Genomic DNA, 23,395 nt, shown 5'->3' with positions numbered 1-23,395 from the left:
TCGTGAACCTGTTTCCCTTCCTTCCCATAGAATTGTAGTATTGCAGATACATTAATCTAACTGTCACAAAGGCTTCCCACACTCCGGACCCCTCGCCTTAACTAATTCCTTTATCCCTTCCTACGTCGTGGACCTAATTCCTTCCCTTCCCACAGCATTTTATAATTGCAGATACATTAATCTAACTGTCACAAAGGATTCCCACACTCTGGACCGCTCGCCTTGACTACTTCCTTCACCACTTCCTACGTCGTGGACCTATTTCCCTCCCTTCTCATAGCATTTTCTTCTTGCAGATACATTAATCTAACTGTCACAAAGGGTTACCACACTCCGGACTGCTAGCCTTGACTACTTCCTCCACCACTTCCTACGTCGTGGACCTGTTTCCCTCCCTTCCCATAGCATTTTAGAATTGCAGATACATTATTTTAACTGTCACAAAGGGTTCCCAGCTCACCTTTACCACTTCCTACTCGTGGACCTGTTTCCCTTCCTTCACATAGCATTTTATTATAAAAATAGACTAACATCTTTGACATTTAATAGTCAATGCCAACATTAAAATAATGTAAAAAGCTGCTTAGTACTAAATATGTACATATATATATATTTGTAATGTAAAGGTGAATTTTAATACTGAACATAAACTGTATATAACTGCCGACTATTATTGTAAAGTTCAATTAAATATTCTGAAAGTTGTGAAATTATAATCTATATATATAAAAGGCAAAGCCCTCACTGACTGACTCACTCACTCACTCACTCACTCATCACTAATTCTCCCACTTCCCATTTACCTAGGAGGCTGAAATTCGGTACACCGATTCTTTGGGCATTAAATAGGAAAACTAAGTAGTTTTTATTCTGATCGGGCTTTCGGGCTCCGCCCCAGTGGCTCTGGAGTTTCCCATGTTAACCTTATGATTTTTCATATTTAAAAGAAATTTCTTAACAGCCGTTTCAATTAAACAAGTTGGTTCTGTTCTATGATGTTCAATAGCATTAAAGTTACAAGGATTACCAACAGGGTGCAGCACTATTATTTTTTTAAATTTATGACTACAGCCAATTTGCAACCAAAAGGTGAGTTAGCGTAGCGAACGAACTTCAACCTGGAAGCGAGTTAGCGTAGCGAACGAGCTAACCTGAAGGCAAGTGAGCGGAGCGAACAAGCTCCAACCTAAAGGTGAGTGAGCGTAGCGAACGAACTTTAACCATTGTATATATTTATAGGTGCCAAACTGTTTACTCCATGAATGAAAGAGCTTAGAGTAAAAGTCGTTCTCTCTGTCTTAAGTAGACAACAAAATTGTTGGTCGCAAAACGTAAACAAATAAAAAGAAGAAGAAGGTAGCTTCTAATGTTATTCTTATGGGACAAATTTAAAAATGTATTTTTACGGTTTTATAATTACTACTGATCGGAATCGTCTAGAATTTTAATGGTGTCTTCACACTGGTGTCATGATTATTTGTGCAAAATTTGAACGCTATAAGTGCAACGGTTCTTGAGTTTTTGATGCGAACACACTCACAGACAAGCGGACAACTTTTCTCCGACTCCGCTATAACAGGAGTAATGTATTCGTTCACTTCGTTCACTCATCTATTATGTCCAGACTAAAAGCCAACTTTAAGTTAATTTTAGTTAATAAATGCTATAGGGCCCTTAAATCACTGCTAAAAAGTAGACTTTTGTCAAGGAGAACCAAAGAAAAACTCTATAAAACTATAATACAGCCAATAGCACTCTACAGATCTGAAACCTGGACATTGACAATGAACAACGAAAAGAAGATAATTGATTTTGTTTTTGAAAACAAAATAAGAACTATCTACAGTCCCATCAACGAAAATGGGGTGTGGAGGATCAGAACAAACAAAGAATTAAGGGAAATCTGTCCTGTGTGTACGTGCTCAACGCTCAACAGCATAGGTTTTGTTATTGCGCCGTTGGCAGACTGCCGCCACTGCTGTACGTTGTCTGTGAATTTTTGTGTTAGCTGTCTTCTCGAAAGTTCTATAAATTTCTCGATTTTTAAAGTATCCTGAAAACATGGTCTCTACTTCCAGAGAAACCTTCCTCGTGGGGAAGGTTCCCCTTCATTTCATAGGCCCTTTCAGCTTCACCCTTTTGATCAATGGAGTTGGTACTTTGGTAAAAAGTCCATACAGACCCAGACGTAATAGCACAAATAAAAAGTAGGAGACGGGCTGGTAATGTGAAGAGAAGAGAGAAAGATTCTACGCTAAGAATGGTATCTAAAAATCTTCCTCAGGGAAGATGACCTCGGCTAAGATAGTAGGACCAGGTGTAAAGAGACATAGGGAAGCGAAGAGCAGAGACAGAATGGATGGAAGACAGAGAGGTGGCGACTTGTTGTTGTTGTTGTTGTTGGTGAGACCAAAAACCTACTGCAGTTTGAGTGGCCACATAGGTAAGGTAAGGTAAAAGCCAACTTGCGAAAGTGTTTCATCGCTTGAAAAAAATATTATATCCTCGACAGTGAAGTTTTTATAACTACGTTCATTCCACGTAAACATAGTCATTTCAACCAATATAGTTTTAGTAGGAAGTATTTGTGTAACCTGTACAAAAAAATCATGTTTATAGGATCTTGGTTAGTAAAAAAATTGTTATGGTAGCAGGAAATGTATGTACCTAGAGTCATCTCTGTTGATCATACGGCCAGTGCGTGCGTCGTACTGAGGTTTGGGTCTGGATAGGCGACGTCCAGTGGCACTGCGAGCCTCTAGAGGGAGGGGGGACAACAGTCTCTCTGGGGAAGGTTGTTTCATTCCCTGCGACAACCTTCCAGGCGACCTGGTGTAATTGCATTTACAAATGTTTAGATATGGCAAGATATAAAAAGTACTAGAATGACTTTTTTTTTTTCTGGGTAGTCCTAGGTAGTCCATGGTTTTAAAAGGTATTGAACAAAACCTCAATTTAATTATATCCATAGGTTACAGTATAACCCTCCCATATCTGGCCACCACAGGACCAAGCCCCCCCCATGGATAAAGATTTGGCCAAATAAACCAATCTATTACAAAAATTATGATTTGTACCTAATACAAATGTGTAATCAATAAATATAGTCAAAAGTATTGTTTAAGTCTCTTTTGAGGTAATACAGGGTGCGGCAAAAAAACCGATCTATTTTCTGTACCGTACTGTTCAGGGACAGGTCGTCTGAGGGTGGTGGGGGTAGGCTCATTGGAAAGCCTATTCGATGCCATTTTCTGTAGTTATAGAGCATGGGTCACCTGAGCAACGCGTGTTTGTAATCAAGTCAAATTTAAAATCCGATTTACTTTTTTGTTTTGAGGTCCCTAGAGGCCAAAAACACCATCCGTTCAAATTCATATATATTGTGTCCGTTAGCACTATAACTCAAGCAAAAATGATCCAATTTTGATGAAATTTTGCATAAATGTGATAAATAAATGTGATATTGTTAAGGAGGCATTTTAGTGTAAATCCAATCAGGCTAATTGAAATTCACTTAGTCTGCAGGTTTGCTGTGGCGGGGGTATTTGTAAAATGTTGATAGCTTAGTATGAAATAAAGGCCTTTTCCAAATGTGATCAAACTATGCTCATAAACAAAGCAAACTACAACAGTTTGCTTATTCTCCACTCCATAAGAATAACATAAGAATTTTAAATTTAAAATTTTTTGGAATTTTCTCTGTAACTATTAGGCACATAATAACGCTACAATATACTAAATTATTTGTTTTTTTTTAAGACCTGCAAAATGGTTTGGAAATAAATTGCAAAACTTTTTGTTTTTAGGAATTTTTACCCCATACCCCATAAACCCCCGTTCCCATGGTCCGATCATGCTGGTTCGGGAACTCGTTCGAATTAATATAGGTTTACACGTTCATGCCAAATTTCATCAAAATTGGATCATTTTTGCTTGAGTTATAGTGCTAACGGACACACATATATATATATGAATTTGAACGGATGGTGTTTTTGGCCTCTAGGGACCTCAAAACAAAAAAGTAAATCGGTCCCGGTCTTACCATGAGTACTACAGTAATAGCTTATTCCCTATACAAATTCGGTAAAAGTAAATTATTAAAACCTTCGCACCACATGACCAATTATTTATTAAATTAAAAACATAAACATAACTGTAAAAAATCCTACTTTGACAGTTCTCATTCCAAGGAAGCAACTCAGCGTCACTTCCGTGCATTCTTTTAATTGGGGCGACGTGGATTCCGTCAAGTGGCACAATCATGTGGTGGGTTACCAACTTTAGAACAACGGTTTTAGCGCTCAAAAAGAATCTGCCAAGCCATCCAAAGCAGATCGGACGCCAGACAACTAAAATTCAGAAGTGTTTGTGCTGCTGTGGAAAACAATCCTCGTAGGCCCGCCCAAAAACCAGCATCTGCTTTGAACATGTCTGCCCTCTCGGTTACACTAATTTTGAAGTTCGATCTTAAATTTTTTATCCCTACAGATTAATTTGTATTTATCTGTTTAGTTTTGTTTATTATCCATAAGGAACCTAAGCGTGATGGAACCTCTCCATATCGACCTAATTTAAAGAATGCATGAAAGTGCCGCTGAGTTGCAATGACTGAATCATTACTTTTTAAATTTGACTTGATTACAAACACGCGTTGCTCAGGTGACCCATGCTCTATGGCTACAGAAAATGGCATCGAATAGGCTTCCCAATGAGCCTACCCCCACCACCATCAGACAACCTATTTGAACGGATGGTGTTTTTGGCCTCTAGGGACCTCAAAACGAAAAAGTAAACAGGTCCCAGGTCTAGGTCTTACTATGAGTACTACGGTAATAGCTTATTCCCTATATAGGAAATTAGCTAAAAACACTTTTTTACCCTGTTGCAGCAAACCTAGAGTAGTCGTTAAACTAATGCTATTTAAATAGGGAATAACTTAAATCTGATATTTTTAAAGAGAAATTTTAGTGTAAATCCAATTAGGCAAATGGAAATTTGCTTAGTCCACAGGTTTGCTGCGGCGGGGGTATTTTCTATTGTTTAGGTGCAGTGGTAGAACATTATAGCTATGGTAGATGTGATATACTATAGCATAGGCTACCGTGAATTTAAAGAACCAAATTTTCTCAAACCGTGTTCTCCCTCATTGCAAACGCAGAGCCATTGACTAAATACAGAATACTTGTAATATAAAAATTTGAAGCCAAGAAAATAGATGAAATTCAGGACCATCTCACCAGGGGGTACTAGTGTATTGGGTTAAATATTAATCAAAACTAGAGGTCGTCCAGTGGTTGAAAAATCTACCAAAAATATATAATGTACAGACTTCTCTATTTTCACCCCTTGCTGTAAATAAAGCATGTGTTGTGCTTATTTTTTAGCCAATTTTAATTTATAAAGGGATTCCGCACATCTACAGTAAAATATCTTGCTAACAGTATGTGTCGATTTTCCCTGTGATGCTCACGAGCTGAGAAAAAAGGTTTTAAAGAAATATGCTTGCCTATTAATATATAGATTAATGCAGTATTGTAGCAAACAGCTGATTGATTTATCATTTGACACAGAATATTGTCGTTAGTGTAGACCATCTCAGCAGATTACACCCCGTTTTTTGGCTTTAAAGTTTTATATTGCATCGGAAGTCTATTCTGTGTATAGTCAATGGCAGAGCCCACTGCAATGAGCATTTTATACTTATACGCCAACCCCGTACCAAGGACGTGTACTCTGCTAGTTTCAATATAACACTCATACAAAGGTATACTTATACCTTATATACGTATACTTAGCTGGAGAGCTGAGTGGCTGTAGTGCTCGCCTAATAATCAGAAGGTCGTGAAAAAGTCAGCAGCTTTTTGATGGTTTAAACTGGAGTAAGCTGTCCTTTAGCTTTAAATAAATTATCTTTGCTAGAGAGACAGCAGATCTTTGTCCATAACAAAGCTACACACTCCATTAATTCATAATCAGCTTAAAATATATGCAAAGTGATAGTAGTTGTCATCAATAGGAGCGAAGTGGCTCTTGGTAATACGATTGAGCACGATACCAAAAAGACACTTTTGCTTTGTGAGATGAACAACTATTTTCATCATACTGTTGAAATAACCTTCTAATCGTTACAAAATTAGACCGCTTAATTTGAGGTAGGCCTATATAAAGTCGTCATCAATGTTTACATTTCTGTTGTTTACAAACATAACTAAAAATAGTGTGCTTTTACTAGCTTTTTCAAAATGTACTAATAAAATTACGCAGTAAAATTTTGGGATTAGGGAACCGAAAAATTTACCATAGCCTGTGTTTTTTCTGTTCCCTTAAAGTTACCTGAAAACGATGATTTTGAGAACGATTTAGAGACCTAAAAACGGCTGTATTCCGAACAGTATGATGAAAAAGTAATTTGCTGTTTTAGTGAAGTGATTGAGTGCTTAAATACAGTGGTGGCAATAGTGGTGCGGGGGGGGGGGGGGGGGGCGTGAGCTAGGTGACCAGGGTTTTTCGGAAAATTTTACCGGGACCCAGGCCCACGACGGGTGTTTGCCACATGGACTCCCTATCACAACAATATTTATATGAGAATTACAAAAAATTGTATATGATGAAAATTTGTTAAAAACAGTAAAAGCGCTAGGAATAGTAGTTTACAACAGCTAAACTGACACTAATTGCCCGATCGATAGAAATTCTCTACTAATCTAAGTCAAAAAATTGTCATCGATCACGCGGGTTGCATCAACTGTCCTCAGGGCCTCTATATCTTGATTATTTTTTGAAATATTGAACCGGCCCGGAACATTTTTCCCACCCTGTATAGAAGAGTGTGATATAAGACACATGTAGGAGCATGTTTAAATACCTTCTCAGAGGAGAGGAAGTCCTGTTGACTAACATTGGTACGGGGATGGAACACTCCAGTACGATGGGTTTGACTGGGACCTTGGCTGATAAAGTTCTACCTGATCTTCTACCAGACTTGGGCCTCGTTGTCACATCCTCAATAATATTCAAACTGTTGAAGCCACTGGTAAGCTCTGTACTCAAACTATCACACTTTAACCTCGGCTCGGGGCTTACACTGAACGGGTCATTCTGTTCAGCAGCTACTTTGCATAAAATTGGTTCTATTTTTTTCACAACTTCAGGCCAGATTCTTAAAAATATTTGGTCTATCACAGCCTTTTTAATTTTTTCTTTATAAAGTTCACTGCAGTCTACCACACTGTCTTTTTTAACAACAGTCCTAGCCAAGGCGTCTTCACTGTCACCATGAGCAGAGATGATTTCCTCCAGCTGCTCCTGAATTTGCTCATGTCGACTTCGGGTTTGACAGCCAACAGAAGGTTTTACTGCTTCGCCATAAATCCTAGATGTAGAAACAAACAAAAAATAAACCATAGTTGTATGTGTGTTTTTTTAATTAAAATATCATTCCTGCAGATAATTAAGCTGTATCTATTCCTTAACGTTCATAAAGAACACAAAGTTTTGATAAAACAGTTAGCCGGACTCCTATCAACCACATAGGTTTTGATAAGAAATTCCTAGTTCCAACTTGTTTCAAAGCACGGGCAAAGCAACTAGTCTCAATAATGTTAATAAATCAGGTCTAATTATTATTGAGCAACAAAAATCATACATTTTTAATAGATGGGTTTGGATTCCAAATTTATAATACCACCCAAATGATAATCTTAACTTGATGCTTTAACGCCAATTTAAGTTAAGAGGTACTTTCAAGCAACTTAAGGATGGTCAGCCGCAAAGGTAAGAACTCCTCTCCATTGGTTTTCAAGGAGTGGATCTCAACCTAACAACTCACATGCCCAATATGAATTTAACCCATACCGATGAAGTTGGATGCCCTTGTAGATATCTTAAGGATTTGGAGGCTACACCCTAAATCATTGAAAACTTAAAAATATTAAAAACTAGGATTACAGGCCAACACCAAAAATTACTAAATAGAAATCAGCCTTTGCCCATTACCTGGTTGACTCAAATTACTCAATGAGCAGCATAGACGATGGTTTAGAATTTTCCATGTCTGTGGGAAAGGTAGCAAACTTGACACCTTGGAGGAGTTTGAGATTTATCAAATTTACAATGACGAACTATTTGAAGACCATATACGCAACAAAAAGTTACAGTTCTGGTCTCACTGGATTGTCGATAAAATTCTACACTCAAAACTAGCTGACTCATCCAATAACATCAGTGATAACAGAAAGAGAGGAGACAACGTGACGTAGACCTCCAGTCTGCTACCAACCCCGTGCCACACCGGACTAAATCAGTATTATCATGATAGCGCTATTAAATGTTTGTGTATATGTACCATTTTTATGTTCATGTCATACATGTTTTAATTGTATTTGTATTTTTTTTAACAAGGTGCAAGCTTTGAGAATGTTGTCTTCTCAACAAAACATCTAAGCTACTGAGCAATCTTCATCGTTGTACTATTTGACGGAGGAACGTAAAACCTATTATTGTCTTAACAAAATAGTCCAGGGTGCAAAAACATGAATTTTGAAATAAATAAATCTACAACTAAAGTAACTACTGTAGTGTTGTGACTTACTTAAAAAATCACATTAATGTCTGATAATGTAAGTAAAAAGTTATAAGTGATAAGCCATAAGTAGTTATAAGTGATAAGTGATAAGTGGTGTGTGATAAGTGTATAGTAAAAAGTTTTTTTTAATGCCATGTATAAGCTCAAATATAACTGGCTCATTGAAAATCAACTGTTACCTATTCTTAAACTGCCCATACTTAAACTTATCTACTAGTTTTATAAATCACTGTATATTATCAAACGCTGAAAATAACAAGTTTTTTTTTACTTCACTTACATTGCTTCCCTCTTTATTTTGAGATAAGGAGCGATGAAACGTCAAATAAATGGGAATGTGATGTACCAAAACATTTCTTTCAATGTTGTTTTAGCAGATAATCCCATGAAAAGAGTAAGTTTTAATAAAGGTTTACTGTAAAATCTAAAAATACTAGTCCATGTTAAAAAAGACAGCTTAAAACCGTGTTATAATTAAAATACTCAAAATCAAGATACACTGATAGAAATGTGATATATCAAGTACGTAACTCAGACTACTGTTGAGTCAGAATCAATACAAATGATCTTAAGGTGGCAAGTCAAGAATGTTACCTTGGCAACAGAAAACAATAATTATTGCTATGTAATATTGGCCTAACTGTAACATGCAATGTATTGAGAGGGTGTACAAATGTAACCTTTCAGTGCAAATTGATCTACTGTTTTGAGAATATGGTTACAGGAAAAATACTGTCTATTTTAATAAGGGTATATCTATTTTTTTAACTATTTAAAAGTAATTAGTTCTTCTAGATTAGGAGAGAAGAATAATCATCCAACACATCTAAACATTATAATATCAGTTGGATAGTATCCGTAGGCTACTCCAAACTTTAAAAAAAAATGTCATAAAATGTCTGAAGTTCTTTTGCAGTTGTAATGTAAAAAATGTTGCTTACATCTAAAATTATCGAAATAAAAATATACCTTTCTCACAATAAACCTCAATTAATTGAATAATTTAATGTTGAATACCCCACCGCAGAAAACCTGCACAGTGCACACTAAGGGAATTTCCATTTGCCTGACTTGATTTTCACTTAATTACCTTAATTACCTCCTTCGTCACCAAGACCAGCGATGCCGGATGGGTTGTGTCAATACTATTTACATATTACTAAAAATAAAACTTTTCTCTTTAGATAAACTTTTATGTCATGGCGGTGGATACACCCATACTTTCAAAAAAATCTTTCAGGCTATAATATGGCCTATCTTTTAGCCATGTCTTCAGGGCAGTGCTAAACTTAGGAGCTTCCAGGTTCTTCAGTGTTTGGGGTAGACCATTGTAAATCCTGAGTGCCATGGTCGGGTATGAATTTTTTGTTTTTGAGAGTCTGCAGAAAGGGATGTCTATTTCATTGTTACGCCTGGTTTGATGTGCATGTATGGTACTTCTTGTAGGGAAATTTAATAGGTTGTCTTTAACATGGACGGAACACAGAAGGAATTAAAGTACACTTATATCTACAGTATTAAAGTAAAATTAATTTTAATGAGTAGGATTTAGGTTTACTGCTACAGAGAAGATAATGAGGTGTTTGTTTTAAGCGAATTTCCCATATAGGGAATAAGCTATTACCGTAGTACTCATGGTAAGACCTGGACGCGGGACCGGTTTTTTTTTTTGTTTTGAGGTCCCTAGAGGCCAAAAACACCATCGGTTCAAATTCATATATATATATATTTATATATTTATTTATATATTTATATATTTATTTATATATTTATATATTTATTTATATATTTATATATTTATATATTTATATATTTATATATTTATATATTTATATATTTATATATTTATTTATATATTTATATATTTATATATATGTGTCCGTTAGCACGATAACTCAAGCAAAAATGATCCGATTTTGATGAAATTTGGTACAAACGTGTAAACCTACGTTTATTCGAACGAGTTCGCAATCCAGCATGATCGGACCATGGGAACGGGGGTTTACGGGGGGTTTTATGGGGTAAAAATAGGTTTTTCCTATTTTTTACCCAAAAAACATAAAATTTAGCAATTTCTTTTCAAACCATTTTGTAGATCTTAAAAAAACAAATAATTTAGTATATTGAAGCGTTATTATGTGCCTAATGGTTACGGAGAAAATTCCAAAAATTGTAAATTTAAAATTCCAATGTGGATTTAAGTGTACTTATGTACTTATGGAGAATAAGTAAACTGTTGTAGTTTGCTTGTTTATGAACATATTTTGATCAATTTTGAAAAATATTTTTTTTTCATACTAACTATTAACATTTTACAAAAAAAGAACAGTTTTACCCTCCCTGATGCAGCAAACCTAAGTACTTGTTAAACTAATTCTATTTAAATAGGGAATAAATGTTATATTTTTAAGTAGACATTTCAGTGTAAATCCAATCAGTCAAATGGAAATTCGCTTAGTCTGCAGGTTTGCTGCGGCGGGGGTATTTTTTTTATTAAAATGTTGATAGCTTAGTATAAAACAAACCGTAGCCTAATACATAAATTACCAAATTTGATAAAAAATAGCCTTATCCATAAACAGGCAAACTACAACAGTTTGTTTACTCTCCATAAGAATAACATGGAAAATTTAAATTTACAATATTTTAATCATCTCTGTAACTGTTAGGCATTCAATGCTTCAAAATACAAAATTATTTAATTTTTTAAGATTTACAAAATGGTTTGGAAAGAAATTGGGAAATTTAATGTTTTTGAGTTAAAAATGAAAAAAACAATTTTATCCCGTAAAAACCCCGTTCCGATAGTCCGATCATGCTGGTTTGCGAACTCATTCAAATAAAAATAAGAATTAATGTTTAAAGCGTTAGATTTTACAGTATCTGATCAAAATTTTTTTTGCTACATACCTATTTTTAAAATTATGTTTAGTATTCTTGTTCCACTGTGAGTTTCAGTCAGTTTGCTCCAATATTAAATTGTACGGCGGAATCGCTCTTGTTGACTCTCAAAGGCAAGAAATAATCTAAATAGGAAGAGTAGTGACATCAGTTATATGTGTTTATCAATTTTCAAGGATAGAGAAGTTTGCCGCTGCACGTGCGTAGGTGCAGAGTCACGTCTTTATAGTAGTTGTGTGTTTACGGTGTATTCACAAAATGGGTGCATAATGACCCCGCCCACCCACAAAACCACTAAAAGTCACACCTAACCCCAAGGTCATACCCCCAAAACCCAACTGGCCCATGATTGATGAAGACTCTTATGATTAGTGTAATCAAAGTCTGAATTAATCAGCCTTATGTTTTAACAACAAAGAGTAGACTGTAGATGTTTGGAACAATTTACTGGAGAGGGACACATCACCAACTTCTCTTCCCTCGTCATCATGGACAACCTGGTTCTCACCCATGTGATTGAAATATAATACATACCTGAGATGAGGGAAGTTTTGCTGCCACAGTTTGCATTCCTCTCTCAAAGGGCTATGGATAGGCAGTTCTTGTCTTCCATCATGGTACAGAGTCTGTTCTACCAGGTGCAGCTGTGCCTGTAGTGATGGGGTCAGGTCCCCTTCCAGCTCCTGTCATCACAACAACCTGATGTAAGGATAAACTTTAGATGATAATCTATTGAAACTATCACCCGAAGCACGGCAATAAAAAAATACCCCCGCCGCAGCAAACCTGCAGACTAAGCGAATTTCCATTTGACTGATTGGATTTACACTGAAATGTCTACTTAAAAATATAACATTTATTCCCTATTTAAATAGAATTAGTTTAACAAGTACTTAGGTTTGCTGCATCAGGGAGAGTAAAACTGTTCTTTTTTTGTAAAATGTTAATAGTTGGTAAGAAATAAAAATATTTTTCAAATTTGATCAAAATATGTTCATAAACAAGCAAACTACAACAGTTTACTTATTCTCCATAAGAATAACATTGGAATTTTAAATTTACAATTTTTTGGAATTTTCTCCGTAACCATTAGGCGCATAATAACGCTTCAATATACTAAATTATTTGTTTTTTTAAGCTCTACAAAATGGTTTGAAAAGAAATTGCTAAATTTTATGTTTTTTGGGTAAAAAATAGGAAAAACCTATTTTTACCCCATAAAACCCCCCGTAAACCCCCGTTCCCATGGTCCGATCATGCTGGATTGCGAACTCGTTCGAATAAACGTAGGTTTACACGTTTGTACCAAATTTCATCAAAATCGGATCATTTTTGCTCGAGTTATCGTGCTAACGGACACATATATATATATATAAATATATAAATATATAAATATATATATATATATATGAATTTGAACGGATGGTGTTTTTGGCCTCTAGGGACCTCAAAACGAAAAAAAAAATCGGTCCCGCGTCCAGGTCTTACCATGAGTACTACGGTAATAGCTTATTCCCTATATGGGAAATTCGCTAAAATTATAAGTAGAACTTTGTCTAACGGAGAATGCATTTGTTGTACTCTTGAGTGTTGACTGATAATAAAGTAGACTGGAAAATCCATTGTCTTGTGCTCATGAATCCACTGCCCCCAGTGACAATCTCCACAAGTTTGAGTCAAAAGTACAAGGTGACTGACCGAAATTGGATGTATTTAAAATGGGTAGTATATGCATCAGAGTTACTATCTCAAGGGGGGAAGAGGTGTAATCCATTTTTGTATATTGTTTTAGTAAGTATGGAGCAGTACAACATCTAATGTTGGCCTAGGATGTGTATATATGAAACGGCGAGCCTATCACGGCCGCACAGTGATTTGACTTTGTTAACTTTCATCTTTGATACCATGATATAATTTCCAGCCAAAATGCAATAAATCCTCAGGTGGGTTGACATTATTTTAAGAAAAATTTATCCATCAGAAAAACAAAACCAGTCGCCCGAATAAAAAAAAAAAACTTTAACGGCGCTGCAGAATGTTGAAACGGTTAGGCAAGCTTTGATTCCTAAGTGTTGATATGCTCACACAATTTTTTAAGGTCACAGGTGAGACGGCAACATTTCATTAACAATAGTTAAATGTTTATTTTCAAAAAGATGAAAATCAACTGGGTACACTGCTCAGGATTCAATGGCCGTGGTGTTTACTATGGTTCTAGGAATGGTTATTTTAGTTTCGGTTATATTTTTTGGCCGCAAGGTCACCTGACCATGTGATTTTTTTTTTTTTTTTGGGTGGGGGTTATCTCAAATGTTTTGTTTACACTCACAAACACCAATCCCTGGCAAATCTTAAGAAAACAACTAACCAGGAAGGGGCGACAATGAAGTGTGACCTTGAAATTCTGGAATGTGTAATGGAAGTACTTGAGTGAAAATTTAAAAACGTACGTTTTCATGTCCCTGGCCTTTTACTTCGTAGATACTGGATTTGTAGTTTATTATTATGTGTTTTAATATTTTTTGGGACAGGGGCAACATGTTACACACATTTATTTTGTTTTAAATAGGTTCTAGGTATTTTTTTTTTTTTTTTAAAGTCTCCAAATTCACGACCATGACGTGTCCCTAGGGTACATTTTCCAACTTTCACGCTGTTTTTAGACTAATTATTCATGCCGAAATATATAAAGCCATATTTTTATGTCATCAATGGTTATTAAACTTACAAGAAAGGAGCATATTATAATTTTATTGTCATTACAAACTGACTACCATGACAAAATAAGTCTGTCCCTCGATTTGGAGTCACGACCATTTGGGAAAAATTTTCAACTTTGGAGCACGACAGTGGCAAGCCTGGCGTCGATGGAGTCAGTTGGTTTTAGAGACTAGTTCGGGGTGTATGTCAGGATTGTAGTGCCGGTCGTTTCGAGTTGAAAGGAGGAATTGCAAGATTAATAAAGGAAAGATTGTGTTTTTTGTAATTTTGGTGTGTCCATGACCGTACGTAGTCATTCGATGAAGTAGACATGGTGTTAATTTTTGTTTACAAGATATTTCAATTGCTAGATTAACCTAGAAGTCCACTTTGTATCCTCGAACATGAGGTGCAGGGCTACCGCCAGAACAGAGCCAAATAACACGTAATTTCACGACCAAAGTTTCACGACCATCGCTGGTTTTTTCACGACCATCCAGCCTTATGGATTATAGTGTGTTTGGTCGTGACAATAACTTTAATATAATTGTAAATTGAACAGTTTAGTTCAATTGAAACACATATTTTTATTATAACTAACAGGATAATTGAAGGATTGTTTAGAAAGATGTAGATTATTCCAGACAATTCACGACCATACAGCTTGTCCCTGACCATCACGTTTTAAATTATTTCTATCATAAAAATTTCAAAAATTAAAATATCGTCATATTTCAATGTTTTATACACAAAAGAAGCACACCTCTATACAAACATAACGATTTTTCGGGTCTCAGGTAAGTTTTTTCGGAGTTATACAAACTTAAAAAGATTTTATTGGCTTTTTTTCAATTTTTTGAGTTTTTTTATTTTTTTCTAGAAAGACCAAATATACCAAAAGCTCAGTGACCTTTTTATTGTATAATGGTCATAAAAGTAAATAAGTTTATAGCAAAACATGGTTATAAAATAATATTAACTATTTTTAATATTCATTTAAACGTCCGTTATGGTCGTGACAGGATTTTGTGTATTTCCACTAAAGATGCTCATTTAAAAAGAAACTACCAAAGATATTGTGTTACCATGGACATTTTATGAAACTTCAAATGTTAATGAAATAAAAATAATAATACATTTTTGAAAAAAGGGGAAAAGAATTTGCAAAGTGCTTTTCCTGAAAACGTACGTTTTTAAATTTTCACTCACTTATACAGGGTGTCTCACGAGAGGTGTCTCAAATTGATTACGGAAAAACGGCTTAACGTACAAGGATGAAATAAAATTATTTCCTGCTAAATCGACCCCAAGGAATAACGTAAAAATATTTTTAACTTTTTCCCAATACAGGGTGTGCCAAAAACTGAGGGTCACTAGTTCGAATCTCAGAATTTTCAAATGTAAACATATGTCATGTTATACATCATTTTAAAGGTGTTTGATAGACAAACATTTTGGCGAAAACAGAAATAAGTTACCTTTTTCCATTTCAAAATGGTGGCAGTTTTTTTTGGAAAAAATCTATATTTTTTTAATACTCTGTGTTCCCTATACCAATGCATTTATCCCTTCTCCGGTTGAATTTTCTTACTCGTTATGAAATTAGCTTTACTTTGATATGCTACAAGTAACGGTTTTATAGAATTATAAAAATTCAAAAAAAAATTATTTTTGAAAACTTGCAAATGCTCATTTTTCAAAAATTTCAAATAGCAACATATGTCAAGTGGCACATCATTTTAAAGGGTTTTTAATTCCTAACAACTTTGTAATTTACACTTACTTCGTATCTCTTTTAGTTTTTGCCTAAATATCAAAAAACCTAATTTTCCTATATCAAATGCATGTTATTTGGGTTTGACGTGGTTTAACACTTAATCAAATTGGGCCTTTAGTGTTAAACCCAAATAACATGCATTTGATATAGGAAAATTAGGTCTTTTGTTATTTACGCAAAAACTAATACCCCCGTCGCAGCAAACCTGCATACTAAGCGAATTTCCATTTACCCGGCTTGATTTCTACTAAAATATTCCCTATAAATTTTCAGATTTATTTCCTATTTAAATAACATTAATTTTAGTGAGTAGTTAGGTTTGCTGCTACGGGGAAGATGTTGAGATGTGTTTTTCAATTGAAATATTGATAGCTTAGTATGAAATAAACCAAATTGCCAAATTTGATTAAAATATATCCATAAATAAGCAAACTAGAACAGTTTATTTATTCTCCATAAGAATAACATGGGAATTTTAAATTTACAATTTTTTAAATTTTCTCCGTAGTCAATGAACATTCAAAAACACTTCAATATACTAAATTATTTGTTTTTTTAAGCTCTTCAAAATGGTCTAGAGAGAAATTTAGAAATTTTAAGTTTTTAGGGTCAAAAATTAGAAAAACCCATTATTACCCCATAAAACCCCCCATAAACCCCTGATCCCATGGTCCGATTATGCTGGTTCGCGAACTCGTTCGAATAAATGTAGGTTTACACGTTTGTACCAAATTTCATCAAAATCGGATCAATTTTGCTTGAGTTATCGCGCTAACGGACACATATATAAATATATATATATATATATATATGAATTTGATCGGATGGTGTTTTTGGCCTCTGGGGACCTCAAAACGAAAAAGTAAATCGGTCCCGGGTCTAGGTCTTACCATGAGACCTACGGTAATAGCTTATTCCCTATATGGGAAATTCGCTAAAAGAGATACGAAGTAAGTGTAAATTACAAAGTTGTTAGGAATTAAAAACCCTATAAAATGATGTGCCACTTGACATATGTTGCTATTTGAAATTTTTGAAAAATGAGCATTTGCAAGTTTTCAAAAATAATTTTTTTTGGAATTTTTATAATTCCATAAAACGGTTACTTGTAGCATATCAAAGTAAAGCTAATTTCATAACGAGTAAGAAAATTCAACCGGAGAAGGGATAAATGCATTGGTATAGGGAACACAGAGTATTAAAAAAATATAGATTTTTTCCAAAAAAACTGCCGCCATTTTGAAATGGAAAAAGGTAACTTATTTCTGTTTTCGCCAAAATGTTTGTCTATCAAATACCTTTAAAATGATGTATAACATGACATATGTTTACATTTGAAAATTCTGAGATTCGAACTAGTGACCCTCAGTTTTTGGCACACCCTGTATTGGGAAAAAGTTAAAAATATTTTTACGTTATTCCTTGGGGTCGATTTAGCGGGAAATAATTTTATTTCATCCTTGTACGTTAAGCCGTTTTTCCGTAATCAATTTGAGACACCTCTCGTGAGACACCCTGTATAAATTATAAATTATTAAAATCTGCATAAATGAAAGTGGACACCACCTGAAGTGTATCCAAATATGTTTAGCAAATAATAGTGTATTTACTTAAATGACAAGAGTTTACGAACATTTTAATGAAACTAATGTTATAACTGACACAAAAAAAAATGATTAATGCATTTTTATAAACATCTAGTTTTTTCATTTACCCTTTATATTGTACTAGCTGTACCCGCGGGCTTTGCCCCGTTTAACTTCATAAGTGAGCTCGTTCGCATGGCTCAATCACGTCCTGGTTGAAGTTCGTTCGCTACGCTCACTCACCTTTAGGTTAGAGCTCGTTCACTGCGCTCACTTGCCTTCAGGTTAGCTCGTTCGCTACGCTAACTCGCCTCCAGGTTGAAGTTTGTTCGCTACGCTCACTCACCTTTTGGTTGCAAATTAGCTGTTGTCATAAATTTAAAATAAACGGTATCAGCATTCTGACTCATACTTTCTCCCATAAGTTTGTCAACAACCTTTATCATGTGTAAGCGGTGAGAGTAAATATACGGAAATGGGATCTGTATAATTTTGTTCAGAATTTAAAGGACTACATACTAAATTTTTATCAAAATTGTTCGGGCCATTTTTGTGAAAATCTGATTTTTCCGTTATTTAATGGGGTTTATATGGGAAAATAACATAATTTACAATAACTTTTGAACCATAATTTAGATTCATTAATTCCATTTAAATATGAGTACTCATAAGGTTAACATGGGAAATCCAGATCCTCTGGGGCGGAGCCCAAGAGTCCGATCAGAATAAAAACATCTCAGTTTTCCTATTTAATGCCTAAAGAATCAGTGTACCAAATTTCAGACTCCTAGGTAAATGGGAAGTAAGAGAATTAGTGATGAGTGAGTGAGTCAGTCAGTGAGGGCTTTGCCTTTTATATGTACAGATCAGTTGTGTGCTGGTTGAAGTTGTTTAGTGCTTAAAGAGGATGTCTTAGACTTCTTCTTACACAAAATACAAAATTTGTAAGTGTCTATGGTTTGTCATGACAAAGTTTTATCCTACAGTACTTTAAGATTTTTTGTTCTTCTTAGTCACTAAATAGTAACATCATTATGCTAAAAAGTTTTATAACACAATGGTCAATTCACTTCATTTACAAACATTTACAAAAAATGTTTATGTAAGGTAATTATTTATAACATGGCAAACTCTTGAAAAAGCTTATGAACTTAGTTGAACTGAGTTGAAATTCATCTGAAAGTAACTTACATCTGACCAGGATGTGGAGCTTCCGATACTTTGGCTGAGAAGATCAGAGCTACCAGAGTCATAATAGGCCACTCCTCCCCACTCATTGGGCCAGTTAGAAAAACTTCTAAAAAAATCATGTAAAAATTATTCTTCATGCTGTTGCAAAAACTGCTGTTTCTAACAAATTAATTGTGGTGCTAAGTACTTTTTTTAGGCCTAGGACCTAAAAAAAATCAGCTTTTGTCAAGGAAATCTACTGTTTCTCTATTCATCATAGTTTAATAGAACTACATTATTGATATGTACGACTATTGAAAAAGTTAGTATACAAAGAGTCTGGAGATAATTTTGTTTGTTTATTTTGGTATTTATCTACACCAGTGGCATTTTTCACTTTTTTTGGGTTTAGTAGGGGAATGGTCCAAACCTTTAATTAATTGCTTAGGGAGAAGGAATCCTTTCTTGGTATCAATCATAGCTCATTGTAACATTGTCTTAATTTCAATTTTTGATTGTTTTTAATTATGCTTTTGAGTCAGACAAACGCTATGTAACCAGGATTGTGAAATGTGTCCATGTTTGTAAAAAGTAGCACAAAACAAAATTAACTGCCTAAATTTGTTTACAACCAACAGTAGACATTGACTGCTGTACTTATACTGTTTAGTTGCTATCATGGTTTGTATTGGGTACATCAAGGTTGACTGTGTGTGCCTATTTAAAACAGCTTTTCACCGGTCGTTTTGCAATACCAACACAACAATGGGTTGAAAGTTTAAAAAAGTTGTAGCACTCCTCAAAAACTCAGGACAACGTATGACAGAGAACTGGAAAATGTTGGTTGAACTGAGTGTAAATGAAGATACCTGGGCCCTATATACCTTCCTCTTACCACTACCAAATCACGCACATTTCCTGTTGTTGTTCAACTCTACTGCAAGGAAGTTAGCTACCTCGTCAAAGTGCACAATATTACCTTAGCTGCATATCACAGCCAGCTTTTATGTTATTTAATATATCTAATTATAATGTAGTGAACAGAGAAATAAATATATATCTGGACTTATTCTAATTCGTGAAAAGTAACTAGATTTAGCAAATGTGAATTCTAAATTTGGAATATTAAATACCAGACCACGACCATTGGTGAACCTAACAAATCACATAATTAATTACTATCTACCCTAACCTACACCCTTCCCCAACCCCTACGAACCTATCTAGACATAGTCTTATGCTAGTACTTATCTGGCTAGTCGACTGTTGCTGGGGGCACGCAAGACACTACTGTACTCTCCTCACATCGCGCGTGTTTGTCGCGGGGAGACTGCGCGCGCACCTAAGTCACGTGACTTGCGCTATTGTCTTGTAGCGAATCGCTACATCCTCCCCCCGGTGGGTTTGTTTTTTTGGGTGGTTTGGGTTTTGGGAAAGATGAAGGAAGAAGAATTTTTATTTTTTTATTGTGCTCGCCGTGAGATTGTGTCGTTGTGACATCGGTGTGCAAATGTTCCAACAGTTTTCTGCACTCCTTTTGGTTTCGCTCATTTGAGGTTATAATGTGTGTCGGCCTTGCTTATAAACTATTAACTATTTTTTTTTTTTAGCGAATTTCCCTATAGGGAAGTATTAGCGAATTTCCCTATAGGGAAGTAGCTATTACCGTAGGTCTCATGGTAAGACCTAGGCCCGGGACCGATTTACTTTTTCATTTTGATGTCCCCAGAGGCCAAAAACACCATTCGTTCAAATTTGTATATATGTATATATATATATCTATATATAGATATATATATATATATGTGTGTCCATCCGCACGATAACTTGAGTAATTTTTGTCCAATTTTGATAAAATTTGGTTTGAAGGTGTAAGGCGGGATAAACTTGAATGAGTTCGCGAACCAGCATGATCGGACCATGGGAACGGGGTTTTCACGGGGGGTGTTATGGGGTAAAAATTGGTTTTTCTAATTTTTTACCCTTAAAACACAAAATTTATCCATTTTTCTCCAGACGTTTTTAAAGAGCTTAAAAAAACAAATAATTTAGTATATCAAAGTGTTTTTGTACGGTGATTGGTTACGGTGAAAATTCAAAAAAAATTTATTTAAAATTCCCATGTTATTCTTATGGAGAAAATTATAATATGTTGTAGTTGGCTTGTTTATGGATATATTTTGATCAAACTTGGCAGATTTATTTATTTCATACTAAGCTATTGATATTTTAATAAAAACACACTTTATTAGTTTCCCTGTAGCAGCTAACCTAGGTACTTGTTAAACATAAATGTTAATTTAATAGATTAATTGAAAATCGATCCAGGCAAATGGAAATTCGCTAAGTCGGCAGGTTTGCTGCAGCGGGGGTATTTTTTTTTTAAGTAAGATGCATGAAATGTCGTGTGCCTGTTTAAGGTCCAATTCCTATCCTGCGACTGTTATGAATGCCGCGCGGCTGAAATAATTGACTGCTTCAATGCAAAGTAAATGCAACCCATTCCTATCGAGCGTCTACAGCCGCACTAGAGCCGTCGCAACTGGACTGCTCGGTGAGCGCGTGGCTGTAATGAATTTACAGTTTATAGGCCTACATACGGAGTTTGAGATGTGTACCTTCATAGATGATTCAAAGTTGATGGAACTGGTTCGTCACCACCCATACATTTTCAACCCCAATACTTGAAGAAGATGTCTCTGAATAAGAATACTCTGAAACCCCTATTTTTACCATACCATGAACAATGGATTCTTTACTATGCTTTATGCACACTATGCTTTATTATGGGTTCATTGTGTTCAACAATGGTGTCTCAGAGAGGGACTCAACATTAATCCTTCTAAGACAGTCGTAGTTCCTTTCACCAGGAAAAAGAACCTGGATTCTCTTTCCAGGCTGAAAATTGGCACTACTCAGCTGGGAGTGTCGAGTGCGGTCAAGTATTTAGGACTGACACTTGACTCCAAGCTGACGTGGAACAACCACCTGAATAACGCGCTGCATAAGGCCAAATGGGCGCTCATGACGTCCAGGAGGTTTGCAGGAACCACCTGGGGAATTAAACCCCACATAGCACTCTGGCTATACGAGGCTGTGGTCAGGCCTCAGATTACCTATGGTTCACTAGTCTGGTGGACAAAGGTGAATCAGGTAACTGTCATAGCCAAGCTAGAAAGCATGCAAAGGCTCGGCACGCTACAGGCCACTGGAGCCTTCAGGAGCAGTCCATCAGCTACTCTAGAAGTCGCTCTTGGGCTGCTACCACTGGACATCTTCATCAGATCTGAGGCCCTCAAGGCAGCTTACCGTCTGAGGGTTGCAAATCTGTGGAGTGAAGGCCTGTCAGGGGCAGGCCACTGCGCCATTGCTGAGACTTTGGATGAGTGCCCTGTGCTTGACATGACCTCGGACTTCCTAAGCAAGGAAGCAGTTTTCACCAAACCCTTTAATGTTGAATTCCGCTCCAGAGATGAGTGGAAACATCAGGAAGGGCATCTCCAAGATATGGAGAGCTTCGTCTGGTACACAGACGGCTCCCTAATCGATGGAAAATCTGGTTTTGGGGTTTACTGTCGATCACCAAGAACAGAACTATCAGGAAGTCTGGGACAATACTGTACCATCTTCCAGGCAGAAATCTATGGCATCTTGGCTTGTGCCAACCTAGGACTAGCCAGACGGTACCAAGACAAAAGGATAGTGATTTTATCTGATTGTCAGGCTGCTCTCAAAGCTCTTGACTCAAATGAAGTCACCTCAAAACTGGTCTGGGAGTGTTTCAACACCCTCTGCAGACTTGCATCACAGAACTCTGTAACTCTCGGCTGGGTCCCAGGCCATGTAGGCTTTGGCAGCAACGAGAGTGCAGACAAGCTGGCAAAAAAAGGTGCAAGCATGCCACTCTTTGGACCAGAGCCATTTTGTGGCATCAGAAAAGCGGCCGCTAAACATGTAATCAACAAATGGTCCAGGGGACAACATCTTGAGCGGTGGCGTAATTATCCTGGACAATCACTTGGCAAAAAACTGCTCTCAGAACCTAGCACCCTCTTCACTCGCTGGATGCTAAAGCTGGGGAGAGGGCAGGTCAAGCAGGTACTTGCTCTTATCACTGGACACGGCCATTTCAGGAAACATCTCCACACTCTAGGAATTGTCAATTACCAGCAGGAGTGTCGACTTTGTAACCAGTCCGATGAGACTGCAAAACACATTATTCTGGACTGCGATGGACTACGGGCTAGGAGAAGGGCTCTGTTTGGTCTAAAGCAGCCAGGTGAGGAACCAGACGCTAACATTGGGCAAAAACTCCTGCACCTAGTTAGGGACACAGACATAGGCTTACCCAGTTAGTGGCAAGCGGGATGCACAATAAGCTTCGGTTGACGTGCTTGGACCATGAGTCCACCCTCTTACAATCAATCAATAGGTTCATTGTTCATTGTTTTTTACCATGAACATTAATATTTCCTTTTCCTCCTTTTCTCCAAGAAATATATTCGCTGCCAACTGTGCTTATTCCATGACGGTCAATAATGCAATTGCACTAGTCACTAGTCGTGGGAGTCGCGGCATAGGAATTGAAGCAAGCGTCTCAAGCCGTACGACTCTAGACACGCGGCTAGAGTCATAACAGTCACAGGATAGGAATTGGACCTTTAGGATTAAACAAGG

The 23,395-nt window shown here is 36.2% G+C and overlaps 1 protein-coding gene across 3 annotated transcripts in view; it reads right to left on the bottom strand.

Annotated features, from left to right (window-relative positions):
• The window catches only part of LOC128985810 (uncharacterized), a 53,963-nt gene that overhangs the window by 17,544 nt on the left and 13,024 nt on the right, over positions 1-23,395 (bottom strand). Inside the window, exons 3-6 of one of the 3 annotated variants that reach the window (XM_054405696.1) lie at positions 18,740-18,845; positions 12,020-12,168; positions 6,866-7,372; positions 2,668-2,829 (exon numbers count right to left, since the gene is read on the bottom strand). In XM_054405696.1, the coding sequence (XP_054261671.1) occupies positions 2,668-2,829; positions 6,866-7,372; positions 12,020-12,168; positions 18,740-18,845 (924 nt within the window). The remainder of the gene's footprint in view (positions 1-2,667; positions 2,830-6,865; positions 7,373-12,019; positions 12,169-18,739; positions 18,846-23,395) is intronic. The other 2 variants (XM_054405697.1, XM_054405698.1) reach the window with 2 other exon arrangements.

The sequence above is a fragment of the Macrosteles quadrilineatus genome, unplaced genomic scaffold (genome assembly GCF_028750875.1).
Source record: "Macrosteles quadrilineatus isolate MER2022 unplaced genomic scaffold, UCM_ALF_1.0 Scaffold_2__2_contigs__length_208266976, whole genome shotgun sequence".
Taxonomy (NCBI): domain Eukaryota; kingdom Metazoa; phylum Arthropoda; class Insecta; order Hemiptera; family Cicadellidae; genus Macrosteles; species Macrosteles quadrilineatus.
The sequence above is the reverse complement of the archived record's forward strand: the minus strand, read 5'-3'. Positions and strand labels throughout refer to the sequence as shown.